Source organism: Cydia splendana, chromosome 6, assembly GCF_910591565.1.
Source record: "Cydia splendana chromosome 6, ilCydSple1.2, whole genome shotgun sequence".
NCBI classification, from domain to species: Eukaryota; Metazoa; Arthropoda; class Insecta; order Lepidoptera; family Tortricidae; genus Cydia; species Cydia splendana.
In genome coordinates this window covers 11,433,576-11,447,475 of record NC_085965.1, presented here as the reverse complement: position 1 = coordinate 11,447,475, position 13,900 = coordinate 11,433,576, and the positions used below count along the sequence as shown (strand labels likewise).

Below are 13,900 nucleotides of genomic sequence, written 5' to 3'. Positions count from 1 at the left end.
GTATATCAATAATTATTCAGAAATATTTTAAGGCATATATTTTATCGGACTAATGGTCGTTAATCATATCGTTTTAATGTCATCCCTTTTTTTCCCATAAACTTACTGTTTCGAATTTCGATAGTCAGAAAACGATATCCTCTAATATTCTAATATTTAGGAGCTATAATATTAAACATTATGACTTTCAATAACTATGTCAAACAAAGGGACCCCCATTTCTAATGACTAAAGTGACTAAACCAAATCAATAACATCCTTCATATAAAGAAAAAAGAAATCTGTTTCCTCAGGTAGGTTTGTTAGTTACCTTGTGTCCCTCAGAGCGGAAATAGGAGCCCCGCGAGGCGGGGCTCCGTCGACTCGTTGGCGGGACGAAATGGCTTAATAAGCTACATGAAAAATAAGAAATGGCGGGGAAATTAGTAAGCCAAACAATAAAAAATCTGTTTCCTCAGGTAGGTTCGTTAGTTACCTTGTGTCCCTCATAGCGGAAATAGGAGCCCCGCGAAGCGGGGCTCCGTCGACTCGTTGACGGGGCAAAATGGCTTAATAAACTACATTAAAAATAAGAAATGGAGGGGAAATCAGTAAGCCAAATTTAAAATAATCCCCAGGTAGGTAGGCAAGCATGCAATTTGTATTATTTAATTTTATAACTATTGACAATATGACTAATAAAAATCGGGCAAGTGCGAGTCGGACTCGCGCACGAAGGGTTCCGTACCATATAAAAAAAAAAGCAAAAAAAAAAACGGTCACACATCCAAGTACTGACCACTCCCGACGTTGCTTAACTTTGGTCAAAAATCACGTTTGTTGTATGGGAGCCCCATTTAAATCTTTATTTTATTCTGTTTTTAGTATTTGCTGTTATAGCGGCAACAGAAATACATCATCTGTGAAAATTTCAACTGTCTAGCTATCACGGTTCGTGAGATACAGCCTGGTGACAGACGGACGGACGGACGGACGGACGGACGGGCGGACGGACGGACGGACGGACGGACAGCGAAGTCTTAGTAATAGGGTCCCGTTTTACCCTTTGGGTACGGAACCCTAAAAATTATGATGGAAAACGTTATGGTCTAAAAAAATCGGAACTTGAAATTTAGGGAATGCAATAGAGCCCCTACTTTTATAACCTGCGATAAAAGACCTTACAACGATTATTGTAAGCAAGTTTATTGCCTTCAACATTATGTAATGGTATAGCTTCTGGACTTTGAATATTATGAGTAACAGATTTTATGACTAACAATAATAATGACCTGCAAAAATCGGAACTGCAATTTATATTGTTAAAATTTATGACTATTGACAATATGACTAATAAAAATTATGATGGAAAACGTTATGGACTGAAAAAATCGGAACAAAAAATTTATGGGAACCAATAGAGACCCGCTTATTCAAGGTAGCAAGTAGCGTAAACACGCAAAGGAAAAAACGCGAAGTTATACAACTATTCGGAACAAAGTGATACATACTTACCTATTTGCACATAATAAAATATATTACAAGTAATTTATATAGTTAATTATTTCTATTGTTCCAGATAATCGGTTTTTTCTCGTTTCAAGTATTATAATCAATATCTGGGATACCGAGCTTTGCTCGGAAAACATAAAAGCTCAAAACTGCGCGTTTTCCCAGAGATAAGACCTAGCTAGATCGATTTTTCGCCCCCGAAAACCCCCATACACCAAATTTCATCGAAATCGTATATCAAATCCCCGAAATATATACGAGTATATATCTATATATAAATAAATAATACACAAGAATTACTCGTTTAAAGGTATAAGATACCAATGAAATATAAAAATTAAATTTTAAATTAAAAGACATCTATATTCCTGTTCAGAGTATTAAGTATGTACCTAGGTAGGTAATCAGATCTCTATTGTCTAATATCTAACCTACTCTCAAAATACATTCAGAATCTAGAATTAGTTAAGCATTTACTGGATTAACTGGATACCTAGTATAAGTACATATACATATAATTCTCCCTGACCGTGCCAACAAACGTATCTTCCTATGCGTAAATTAGGCTTCTACAGATGTTGCAACAAGTGGCATGCGATTTTAGATAATTTCTGACTAATGTAGGAGCAACGAATTCAATCGTTCGACCAAATGCCGCAATGTATTGAAAATTAGTGGTGCCGTATGGAGAGGCCATTACGGAACTTTTCTCAGGTTATAGTAGAACTAGGTATGCTACAGTTATATTATAATAGTCCTCAAAATGTAAAAGAAAAAACAGTCAATTGCATATTATAATATTTAATTTCATCTGTATTTTAGAAGACGAGTATAGATTGGTTTAAGAAATATTTATTACTATATTTCATACATGTAATGGCAACAATTATAGTCTCACGAATCAAGGTAGAGATTAGCGTCTTAAGTTTATGTAAATTTTGTGATTATTAAATTCGTAATGTTGTCCAATCTCATTTTATAGTTACCAATTTGTAATAACTTTAGTAGGTACCTAAATTATTTAATTGATTTAAGATATGAGTTATTGCATTTTTAGTGATGTTTAATAATTAAATTTTATTTTTTAAGTTTTTTGTGAGTAGGTATTTTTATGACAATGGTGTTACTGTATTATATTATAATTATGTAATTAGATGGTATCTACCTAAGTATACAAAATTGTTAATTGTGGAGTTCTCGTAGAAACTACGATACCTCTATCAAGCCTAGTTACAAAGATAGAGGACTAAATATTTTCTAATGATTATTATTATGAACGTTTATATTTATAAAGTTGTAAAAACCAAATCCATCTTTAATAGTCCTACCTACTATATTTACTTATAATTTGAATAACATAAATGTTACCTACTTACTAAGAATGCTATGTATTACATTTTATATTTATTACGTATGTAATTAGAATAAGGCAAAGTTTTGAGAAAATATATAAAGAAAAATATACATATTTCAGATGAAATGCAAACGTGCACTTACCCTTGTTTAATTTATTTTCTCCTTCCATGAAAGTGAAACCAATTTGTCTGGTTGTAGCTGGATATTATCTATGGGTTCCCAGGCCGGAGGAGTCGATTATACACAATATTTGGATATTCAATTTGAAATCCGAGTCGCCAAATGCAACGTGTTGTTATTGCCAAGGCCGTATACATTTGCACCTAACATTGCATGCATATGAGGAGTCAGAGGGCCTACCGCCAACATCGAAAGATCGACAATCGTTATCTGCCTCTATCGCTCGAATACGCAAGAGCGATTGAAAGGCAGATAACGATTTTCGATGATGGCGGTGGGCCTTCATCAGATGTATGTACGTATGTGAACTGCGAATGCGGAGTGTAATAAAATTGGGTTCGCAGACGCAAAATTCCGATAAAATTGTCTTATGATCACACGAAATTGTAGGAGACTAAGCAGTTTCGAGATTTGAATTTTTACATGCTTAAATAAGTGACAACAGACTCGCCGGGTGTACCACGTGAATTTATATTAATACTATTACTAAATTATTTTGATTATATTTCAAATAAACACAACTTACATCACTAAAACTTGCTACAACCCAAGTGTGTCGCTTACCTTCAAACTCGGGTAATCAGAAACAAATTGGGAGTTGAAGTTAAGCGACTCAAGTAGACTAGGTAGCTAGTGTACTCGCAAATCTAAAATATTTATTCCAAATTTCGCGCCTAGTTAAGCCATAGACATATAGGTTTAGTTCATAAATGTTCTTAACAATGGAATTAGCCCAAACAGCCATAAACCATAGACTTTTTTTTTCATATTTATATCAAAATCTCATATTACTATATTATTTGCTATTTTAAATTTGAACTCGTAAAATATAATTACTAGAATAATTATCATTTATTTTATGCTAAAGACGCTCTTATCTTGGAATATTTTTTACTTTCAATGTTGCCACAGCTTGTCATCTGAGAGAGAGAGCGTAGATAAAAATTAAATTCCTCATGTGCGTGTGTAGGTAGAATAGGTTCAATCAAAATTTTATAAGTAATTTGTATAATAAAGAAAGATTTAACTTTGTTGATACGTTATTCTATATATTTTGTGACATCAAAGGATTGCGAAGAAATACAGTCTGCAACAAATTCCACCCAAGATTACTGAGTTCACCTGAATACAGATCTGCGTCTATCGCAATATGGCCGTCCTGTAATGATTCGGTGGTCAGTGATATTATTGTGATTTCATCTCCTACGAACAATCAGCATGGAACTGCGAGTCGGTAACAAATACCGACTGGGTCGTAAGATCGGTTCGGGGTCTTTTGGAGATATATACCTTGGTAAGTATGAGTTGAGATTATTGTAAACAAAGAAAAACTGATGATAGTGGGCCAGCTGCGATTTTTTTTGTTTCGAAATAACTAGTTGTTTCATTTTGTGTTAGATACTGTGTAATCTTGAGGTCATCTTAATTCCTTGCTTGAGAATATTAGAATTCAAATGGGTATCTGTTTAACCATGATGAGCTTGATAATGCAAATCTTTTCCCAGCTGAATCTAATCTACTTACTCAGCTTCAAATTTACATTGACTGAGATGAAACTTAAACTGCAATGCAGGTTTACTGCTACTAATACGAATTTCTACTTACAGGCACCAATATTGTAACTAGAGAAGAGGTAGCTATCAAATTAGAATGCATCAAGACAAGGCATCCACAACTACACATAGAAAGCAAATTTTACAAACTAATGCAAGGAGGAAGTGAGTAAAACTGAATGGTGTACCTTATGATGTGCTAACTTAGATAGTATTTATATCCATAAATACTTAATTTCATAGAATGTAATTGCTCTCCATGTTTTATTTATTCCATCAGACCCTGTAATATGACTAGTCTTAATAGTACTGGTAGTTTAGGCATATTAAAATGACTTAATAGATAACTTCATTGTTAGATTAATTTTTGTTAAATATGGTATAAACCCTAAAAAACAAGCCATTGGCTGCATATTGCTGACCCGTGCAATAAGTTAACATATTTTATTTGTATTATCAAATTGTGGCACCATATACCTACTCCTATGTTTATATGCATCCAATATTGCTTTGATCGTGCTTTAAAAACTAAGTGGTTTAACTTGCATTTAACCATACTTTGTATCAGGTAATTCTGCCCGGTGCCGGTGCCACAGTGAGCAAGTTTAATTTAATGTGGTCACCTAAGTTGTTATTGTTAGTTGGAAATTCATTTAACTAGTCTTACAAAGAGGAAAATAATGTACAAGTATTAATGTACTACCAAAATACAATTCCCTTAATATGTATTTTTAACACAATACACTATTAACACTATTTTTACTACACAACACACTATTTTTTAATTCAGTTGGTATTCCTGCTATCAAATGGTGTGGATCAGAAGGCGACTACAATGTTATGGTAATGGAGCTGTTGGGCCCATCATTAGAAGACTTGTTTAACTTCTGCTCTCGCCGCTTCTCCCTCAAGACTGTTCTACTCCTAGCTGATCAGCTGATTACCCGTATTGAAGACATACATTACAGGAATTTCATCCATAGGTTTGTATTATAATAATACTGGCTAAAGAAAACTGGCAGAGGAATTTGAATACAACAGTGTAGATAATGTGGTTGATATTCTTTGGTTTAGAAATAGAACAAAACATAAGATATGCAACTCTGTTCTTATTGAAAATGGTTTAGATTACTTCAATAGTAATTAGTAAAAAATATAGTGTTTATTGCTGGTAAAACACTTACAAAAACTAGAGTACCTATAGGTAGGCAATAGACTTTACGTTATCTCTGGTAATGGCAATACATTTGTGCGCATTGCAGGTCAACTAGGGTTATTGATAACTTGGTTTTCTTACGCACAGTAATAAATCATAACACATAAGTGGTATCACTGCATTTCTTGTATGTATAGATAATAATTATATAGACATGAATTTACAGGTCTCATTTCATATGATATTGAATTGACATACCTATGCAGCTGTAATGGCTAATGGACATTTTGGGTAATAAACTTAAAGGGAATGTTGCATTAAAGATGATGAACCTGCCATAGTAATCATTAAAAAAAAGATTTTGTGCTTTGTATGTTGATTAAAAACAATAATTATATAGGTATTTATTTTTTCTTTACAGAGATATCAAACCGGATAACTTTTTGATGGGATTAGGTAAAAAAGGGAATTTAGTGTATATAATAGATTTCGGCTTAGCAAAGAAGTACAAAGACCCACGCACTCTGCAGCATATTCCATACAGAGAAAACAAGAACTTAACAGGTATGTAATACCCCTATTTTTTTTACCTTTCTCATGTCTAACTAAATCTTGCAAGTTTAATTTGGCCTACTTCCTGGTTCCTGATTGAGCTGTTACTTACATACTTCAGTGACAGGTCAATGTACACTGGCGTTCAAAAGTGCATGGAGATGTTTCAACCGTAATATTAAGGCATTACGGTCGACATCTATCCATGCACCATGCACTTTTGAACGCCACTACAGTGAGCTGTGAAATTACATGGAAAATTATGAACCAATTCATTGATAGTCGCCATGCACTTTTACGGCTGATTGTACTATAATCATTAAGCTATCTGATGATGCAGACATTGCAGACCAAAGGTTTCCATAAGAACTGTAATGAAACATTGCAATGTAATTCAGTTTAGGTGCGTTAGAATTATCTTGAATTGCTGAGAACATGTTTTTTCTTAGATAAATATAGTTAAACTACTGAAGGGTAACACATTTACTTGATCTTTGACTTCTGCTAATATGTTATTTTCCCACCTGCTAGGTACCGCAAGGTATGCATCCATCAACACTCACCTGGGCATCGAGCAGTCGCGCCGCGACGACCTGGAGTCGCTGGGCTACGTGCTCATGTACTTCAACCGCGGCAGTCTGCCCTGGCAGGGGCTCAAGGCCGCTACCAAGCGCCAGAAGTATGAGAGAATATCCGAGAAGAAACTGTCCACGCCCTTTGACGAGCTATGTAAAGTAAGTGTATACTCCCAAAAAGTTATATTTAATTAGTGTAGTAGTATTCTATGATCTGTGTTTTAGTCTTGTTTTTCTTCTGAGCTAGAGGTTCAAACATGAAAATATTTGTTCTTACGCTGATTCCAAATCGAGCGATGTTCAGTTTAGTCTTAGTTAGTCACCAACTGCCGACTTATTTCAGTTATTGCTTATTTATTAAACGCGAGTAAAAATGTTAACTATAGAAATAAAAAGTTAAGAATCCTTTGCAGATAAGACATTTCTCTTCTCTTAAAAGTAAGTACTGTATTGAGGCAAGAAGTTATAGTACCAACAAATTTGCCACTTCCATCCAATTTGACCTTATAACATAAATTTTCAGAACCACCCGATCGAGTTCCAGCTATACCTGAAGTACTGCCGACGGCTGCGCTTCGAGGAGCGGCCTGACTACAGCCACCTGCGGCAGCTGTTCCGCACGTTGTTCCACCGGCAGGGCTTCACCTACGACTATGTGTTCGACTGGAATATGCTCAAGTTCGGTAAGTACTAGCTATTCTCGAAGTACTGCCAACGGCTGCTCTTCGAGGAGCAGCCCGACTGGAGCCATTTGCGGCAGCTGTTCCGCACGCTGTTCCACAGGCAGGGCTTCACCTACGTCTATGTATTTGACTGGAAGCCTAATGTATACCGAACAAACAGTTCGTTGATAGCTATTGTTTACTAAGGTAGCAAAACGTACCTGAACTATGGCTTCACAACTATAATGATATCAGTCATTCTTTATGGGAGGTTTTACTGACTCAAAAATCATCAAGATGCCAAAAACGGTTTCTTTATTATATTAATTTTGTACGAAGCAAAGCACATAAAGCAATCACTTTTAAAGGAAACTTGCCTTGTTTTAAATTGAATATTATGAATAAATGAATTTGAAACCATGTATATGTGTAATTGTGTATACATTAGGGTGGTCCATGTTACTGCGGGAACGGAATGGCTATAGGATTTTCTATCCATCTTATTTACATTCTTCTACAATACTTTGGTGGCCTAACACGGTCGCGCTTTTATCCTCTGCCTTTGTGGCTGACTTTCTAAGAAGTACATAAGTGCAACAGTGACGTAGGATACTATGGACGATAAAGCGCAACCATATTATCTGTATAGCTGTTTGATTACCAAAACTAACTTGAATTTAACTTATTTTAACTATAGGAGGCCAACGCGGCAACTACCAGGCTGCAGCTAATGACCGCACGCTTCGTCGTCATGAACCAAATCAAGAACAAGAAACAAGTAAGTCAATTTTAACTCAAATATATATTTAATTCAAATGGATATAGAATTTAGGCTTCATTTGTATAAGTTTATTCATATTTCGTAGGAAACAGTTAGATGCCTTAACGACAGTTTTGGGATACAAGCACTTGCCAAACATCTTGAAAGTCGGTGTAGGTTGTTAGAACTGAACAATACAATAATGGAGACAAAGAAAGATTTCTTTACATCTCTCTATGGATTTCTCCGAAGCTGAAATTCTATATAACCGATTGAAGAGCAAAGTTAAACGCGCGTTTGTTTTATGCGATAGACGCAGCGTTAAATGCATGCGACAACTGAATGTAGGAAAAATGACCATGCGCTTACAGCTGCGTTTACCGCGTTAAACAATGTACTGTCATTAAATTATCCGATGTAAAATAGGTGTGCGGCAAGCGCATTGCGGTTAGCGCTGCGTTTTAACTTTGGATTCCTAGAAAAGGGGTGCCGTCATATAGCGGACGCAAAAAGACGGCCGTCTTTACGGTGATGACATGTGGAAAGTTACACGGCGTCATAACACACCGTCAGCCACCAAGGTCAAACGAAACGAATCCAGGAAAGAAAATGGACGAACTTGATTTAGCTTAATAATTTACTTGGAGGATGAACTATCATCAAAAGAGGAAAATAGGTAATCGTAGTCATTTAGATTAGATCATAGATAGATCATTTATTCAAATCTCGTGGTACAGAAGGTGCATTTGAGATTTTAGTAGAAATGGCTTCACTGCTATCAAATTTAATAAAACGTTCACAAAACAAAACTATCGACACCGTCAAGACGGCCGTCATGCAAATGACGGCACCGCTTTTTGACGTTACGTTGTCATCACCGTTCTCTAGGAAACCGTGCCTTTTTGTTTACATCTATAGCAAAGAGAATAGATAGTATAGAGGGGTTCTGTCATAGTAAATTTTGTAGTCACAGTAAATTTACTGCCATCTATCGACACACGACTAAAACTCAAAATGAAAACGTATAAAATTATCAAAAAATTTATATACATATATGGATAAATGATTTTATTATTTTTATATCATTTTGACCCATGTTCATTCACTGACATCTATGTGTTAAAATTGTTAAATATGAAACGGTGTCGTCACGCCATCTAGCCGAGCATAGGCCAAAGGTGTGTGCGCCATCTATCCGAGAATGACTTTTTCTTGATTTCCGAGGCACGTTTTTTCCTTAGACTTTATTAATCTTATACGAAGTTACACCGCTGTATTACGGCCGATATATGACGGCACCGCTTTCTTAGGAAACCAGAACTTTATCGCATAAAATAACGTTGCGCTTTAACGTGTTGTGTGTTGTTGCAGCGGCGGGCGCAGCGGGGCAGCCGAGCACGACGGTGGCCGCCATCTCGGAGTGGCGGTGAGGGGTGGCGGCCCGCCGCCCCGCGCGCGTCGCAGCGAGTGCGCGCCGTGGATCACGTGTTAGACTAACATTTTGTATGCGTTCACGTTGTAATGTAAATTATTTAAATCGCGGGACCTCCCGAGTCTTTGAGTATGAAATTGACGACTTTTTCTTTTTATCGTTCGGCTCCCGACTGCGGATTACGTTACGTTCGAAAATGCTTATTGTTTGATAAGTGGAGTGGATTTGCTTTTTGTATATAATGAAGAGTATAGAATATCTTAATTTGGTTATATATCGGGTCTTTTGACGCTTTATCAAATTAGAGTGAAGATGAAGGGGAATGTATTGTTTTACGTTTTTTCCTTATTTCACAATCTTAAATTGTGCGTGATTGTCCGACTTAACTTTTTTTTGTACGGAGACAGTGTTCTGAAACGACAATTTCATACTTTTAGACGTGTTATTTTATGCTCAGTTGTAATGTAGTAGAGGCGGTCGGATCGCACCGCGGGGTGCCGGGCCTCGAAGCGCGAGTGTGCGAATGTGTTGCGACATCCGCTCCTCCTGCGCCGGCAGGAGATGGATGATCTCCCGCCAAATTTAATATCCCCGACAGAAGGACCGCGTCCCGAAAGTATTATAGTGCAATATGATAGGTCTGTCGCGCCTCCGAATGACAATTCATTTTATTTTATTTAATGATCCGAGGGCAAACGTGAACCGAAAGTTTCGATTTAAATTACTTGTAGCACGCCCGAGAACTGTGCCCTGTTTATCAAAATCTTGTCACTTTTTGTCAGCTTTTGTTAAAAAGGGACTTCCGCTTGTATTACAAGTTACAAGCTTTTGATAAACGGGCCCCTGGCGGAGAGTTATGTGGTTGACTCGAGAATGATTTGAAGCGGTTGAAATTTATTTTGCTGTTAAGAAGCAGTCTTCCATGTTTATTTATTCATGTCCTTTGCTTTTAATCTTCGCATGAACTTCTAACATACTATTGTACCGTTTTCCTGGCCAACTACAAAAAAATGCTTTTGAGTCTTGAAAAAAAAAATTACAGCTAATAAAGTGCAAATCTATTTTCTTTCATACGACATGTTTTTCTAAATTCAATGTGACTATTCATTGCGGCAGTGAATTTTACTTGCGTTGGATTTATGTTTTGTGTTCGGTAGCATGTCTAAACTTACCTACAACAACATGACGAATTTAAGAAACCACAGTGTTTCAGTTGCAGAACAAAAACTTCATGATCTCATCTTGATTACCAAATTGACGATTTGTTCTTCGGTTGTTCTGACTCGTGAACTGGTTACCAAATCTATCTTTAAACTAGACAATTAATGAACGTACAATATACTTAAACGCGTTGTATTTACGTATAAATAATTGGTCCTTAAAAGTGGTTACACTAATTTTTATTTTTCGTTCCTAAACACTTAATTCTAATTCCCTTACAATCTGTGCAGTTTTTTATCTCTGATATTTAATGACACTCGCCAATATTGTAAATGCATAGACAAGATAAATCAATTAGAATGATAGCTTTGAACTTCTACATCTTTTAACGCAATGTCATCGTTCTTATTGGATACAACTGACCTGGTCTCTTGACGTCGCTGGCGAACAAATAGTTAACCGTGTCAACATTCATCTCACTCCATCTTATTTTCATAATCCTAAACCTCATTTGTTTACGATAATCTTCTTCAATTAACTACTGGAAGGCAGTTTGAACAGAATTTATATGCAGAATCTTAATATAAAGTATTTTGTGCAATATTAATATGGGTTTTGTTAAATTTTCATCAAGCAAGAGATTCCGCTCACCGCCAATATATGGAACGAAATTTGTAAATATATCATAAGAACCGCGTGTATAAACGATATTGTGCGCTCTCAGTATGTTCATGCGATGGATGTATCATTTTAATCATACTGAAAAGACGAGTGAACCGGAATGGACCACACTTTTTTATGTGACTGAGAATTAGGTTCAATTTTGTGTAAATATTATATTTAGACTTGTGTTGGGTTAAAAAAAGTTTCAAGATATTAAGCGTTTAGTTTTTAAATCATTATGTGTAGTGGATATCCTAATGACGAGCACTTCGAGTCCTAACCCCTCCAATGGTTTTACTTTGAACAGTAGTCTTTTGCACGTTTTGGCTGCATATATATTTTAGTTGACACGACAGGGTATGTATTGGCATTTTTGATTTAGGTAAACAGTCGGTGAATGCGAGACACATTGACGAGGTACCTATCTGTCACTGCCAAATAAAAACTCCAGTACTCGTAATTGTGGGGGGCTGATGAAATATTTTTGTCAGCCGTTGTGTACTGAAACATTGAATGTATTTCTGACGCTAATTCTTTGGTACCCATCTCTCACTGTTTTCTAACGGTACCAAAGTTAAACATAACTCAATGTTTTTCGTAGGTATTTTGTAGTCGAGAAGTGCGTGAATAAAATATCCAAATAAGTTTTATGATATTGTGTTACTAATTCTTATGTTAATATACTAGTTCATGATATCTGTTGTGTCCATTTTATTAACAAGGGCGATGCCGAATGTACTGCGTATGAAGAGTTAATAGAAAAACTCGTATAGTTCCTGCATTTCACCAAGACGTTGACCCTAACTCTTATTATTATGACGCTAAAGTCTAATTTTGTTATAGCCTGACGTCTTTGGTGAAATACGAGAAGTAATATTAATATTTCCAGTGACATGACGGCGCCGCCGCACCCGCATTATGTAAGAGTGCGTTCCAACAGACGAAAGATTTGGACTTAATTTTGTATATAATAATATAAGAAACTTAGATAAGCTGACACACTGTTTTTTACAATATCTTAGGTAATAGTGGTAAATACATAACTGTTGTAGCGATAATTAATGCCTTCCAAATTATTTTGCTGTTATTGTACACATACCTTTGATTGCGTCTAATTCTGTGTAGTAGCCTGTTACGTGCTGCGTGTAAATATTATTGATTTATATTCGTTATTGTAATGATCTGTCGATCGCTTATGCCCGCGAATTGCAGCGCTCAGACAAAATTAACCGCCGTTAAATCAATAAGTCGTCTTGCCTCATACAAGCAATCCGACGGGCAAAATGACTTAACTGTTTCACTCATGTGAAACTTCACATGGGTGCCGATTTAACGACATGTGAAGTACTGTACAATCATATTACCTACATTATGTAACGACGACTTGATACGACGCGATTTATCTAGTACTGGCGCATTTAGATAACAAAATATAAACACAAACTTCTTAACAAATTATTTGAACTGAATATATTCACTATCTAAAACTAGTAACAACAATTATATTTCTTCGAGTATACCAGAGTGTTTCTTTAATTTATATATGATATGTATGATGTCGTGTATTTTGTTCTTTATAAATACATAAATTATGCTAGCCTGTATAGCTTAGCATATGCATTACATATACCTATATAAATTGTTATGCTTGCATTGTTTCCAATGTCCAGTATGTATTTAATTCCTTTGGCACAATAAACAGTAAATAATAATAAACTCTTTTATTTAGCAACAGCATAGACGTATCCCTTTATTTATAGTAGGCACAATTAGAAATATTCAGATGTCCAAAATAAATGGTAGGAAGACATGCAAGCCACATTAGCCATATTATTAACCATAGAACAGTAGCACCAGTGACTGACAGGGAACCAGTAACCGACACTTCTATTTTTTTCCAAAAATAAGGGTATGAATCCGATTTCTTAATGTGGCAGCACTGCAGTAGCTGCACAGTGTTGCCGTATTGGGAGATGGGTTTCCTACACTTATTTTCTTGGATAAAAAATAGATGTGTCGGTTACTGGTTCCCTATTAATAGATCATTGGTGCCACTGATTTTCGAGAACAAGTTAGCTATCTTATCTATATAGCAGGGGATCTAAGGTCCCGTTTTCTAAGGGGACCTTGCATTTTGGAGACAAAGCAAACCGCTTGGAACAGGTGTTCCTGGGGGTGACCTAAGCTGATTAAGCCCGGTTGCCAAGAGGTTCCCCCCAGTAGGTGGGCAGGGGAGGGGGGGTAAAAGTGCCTCCGGCGCGCCTCACTCTAAGCTTTATATCTGCATACATCTCGCAACTATATCAAGTTTGGTGTCATTTTCGTATAATTCGAGGATGAAGAATTCATTTCTGTGACT

The 13,900-nt window shown here is 36.1% G+C and overlaps 2 protein-coding genes across 3 annotated transcripts in view; one reads left to right on the top strand and one right to left on the bottom strand.

Annotated features, from left to right (window-relative positions):
• Nucleotides 1-13,900, bottom strand: part of LOC134791442 (uncharacterized) — a 251,576-nt gene that overhangs the window by 78,131 nt on the left and 159,545 nt on the right. The gene's annotated exons all lie outside the window — the stretch shown is intronic.
• Nucleotides 3,958-13,257, top strand: LOC134791438 (casein kinase I). Of its 2 annotated transcripts, XR_010144302.1 has the most exons (9): nucleotides 3,958-4,321; nucleotides 4,635-4,745; nucleotides 5,371-5,563; nucleotides 6,158-6,300; nucleotides 6,820-7,022; nucleotides 7,387-7,546; nucleotides 8,223-8,303; nucleotides 9,657-10,469; nucleotides 10,570-13,257. XR_010144302.1 is itself a non-coding variant. In XM_063762459.1 (8 exons), the coding sequence occupies exons 1-8, from the start codon at nucleotides 4,246-4,248 to the stop codon at nucleotides 9,713-9,715; spliced, it is 1,026 nt and encodes a 341-aa protein (XP_063618529.1). In that variant the 5' UTR covers nucleotides 3,958-4,245; the 3' UTR covers nucleotides 9,716-13,257. The 2 variants fall into 2 exon arrangements, 1 of the variants encoding a protein (XP_063618529.1); XM_063762459.1 differs by having other exon boundaries at nucleotides 9,657-13,257.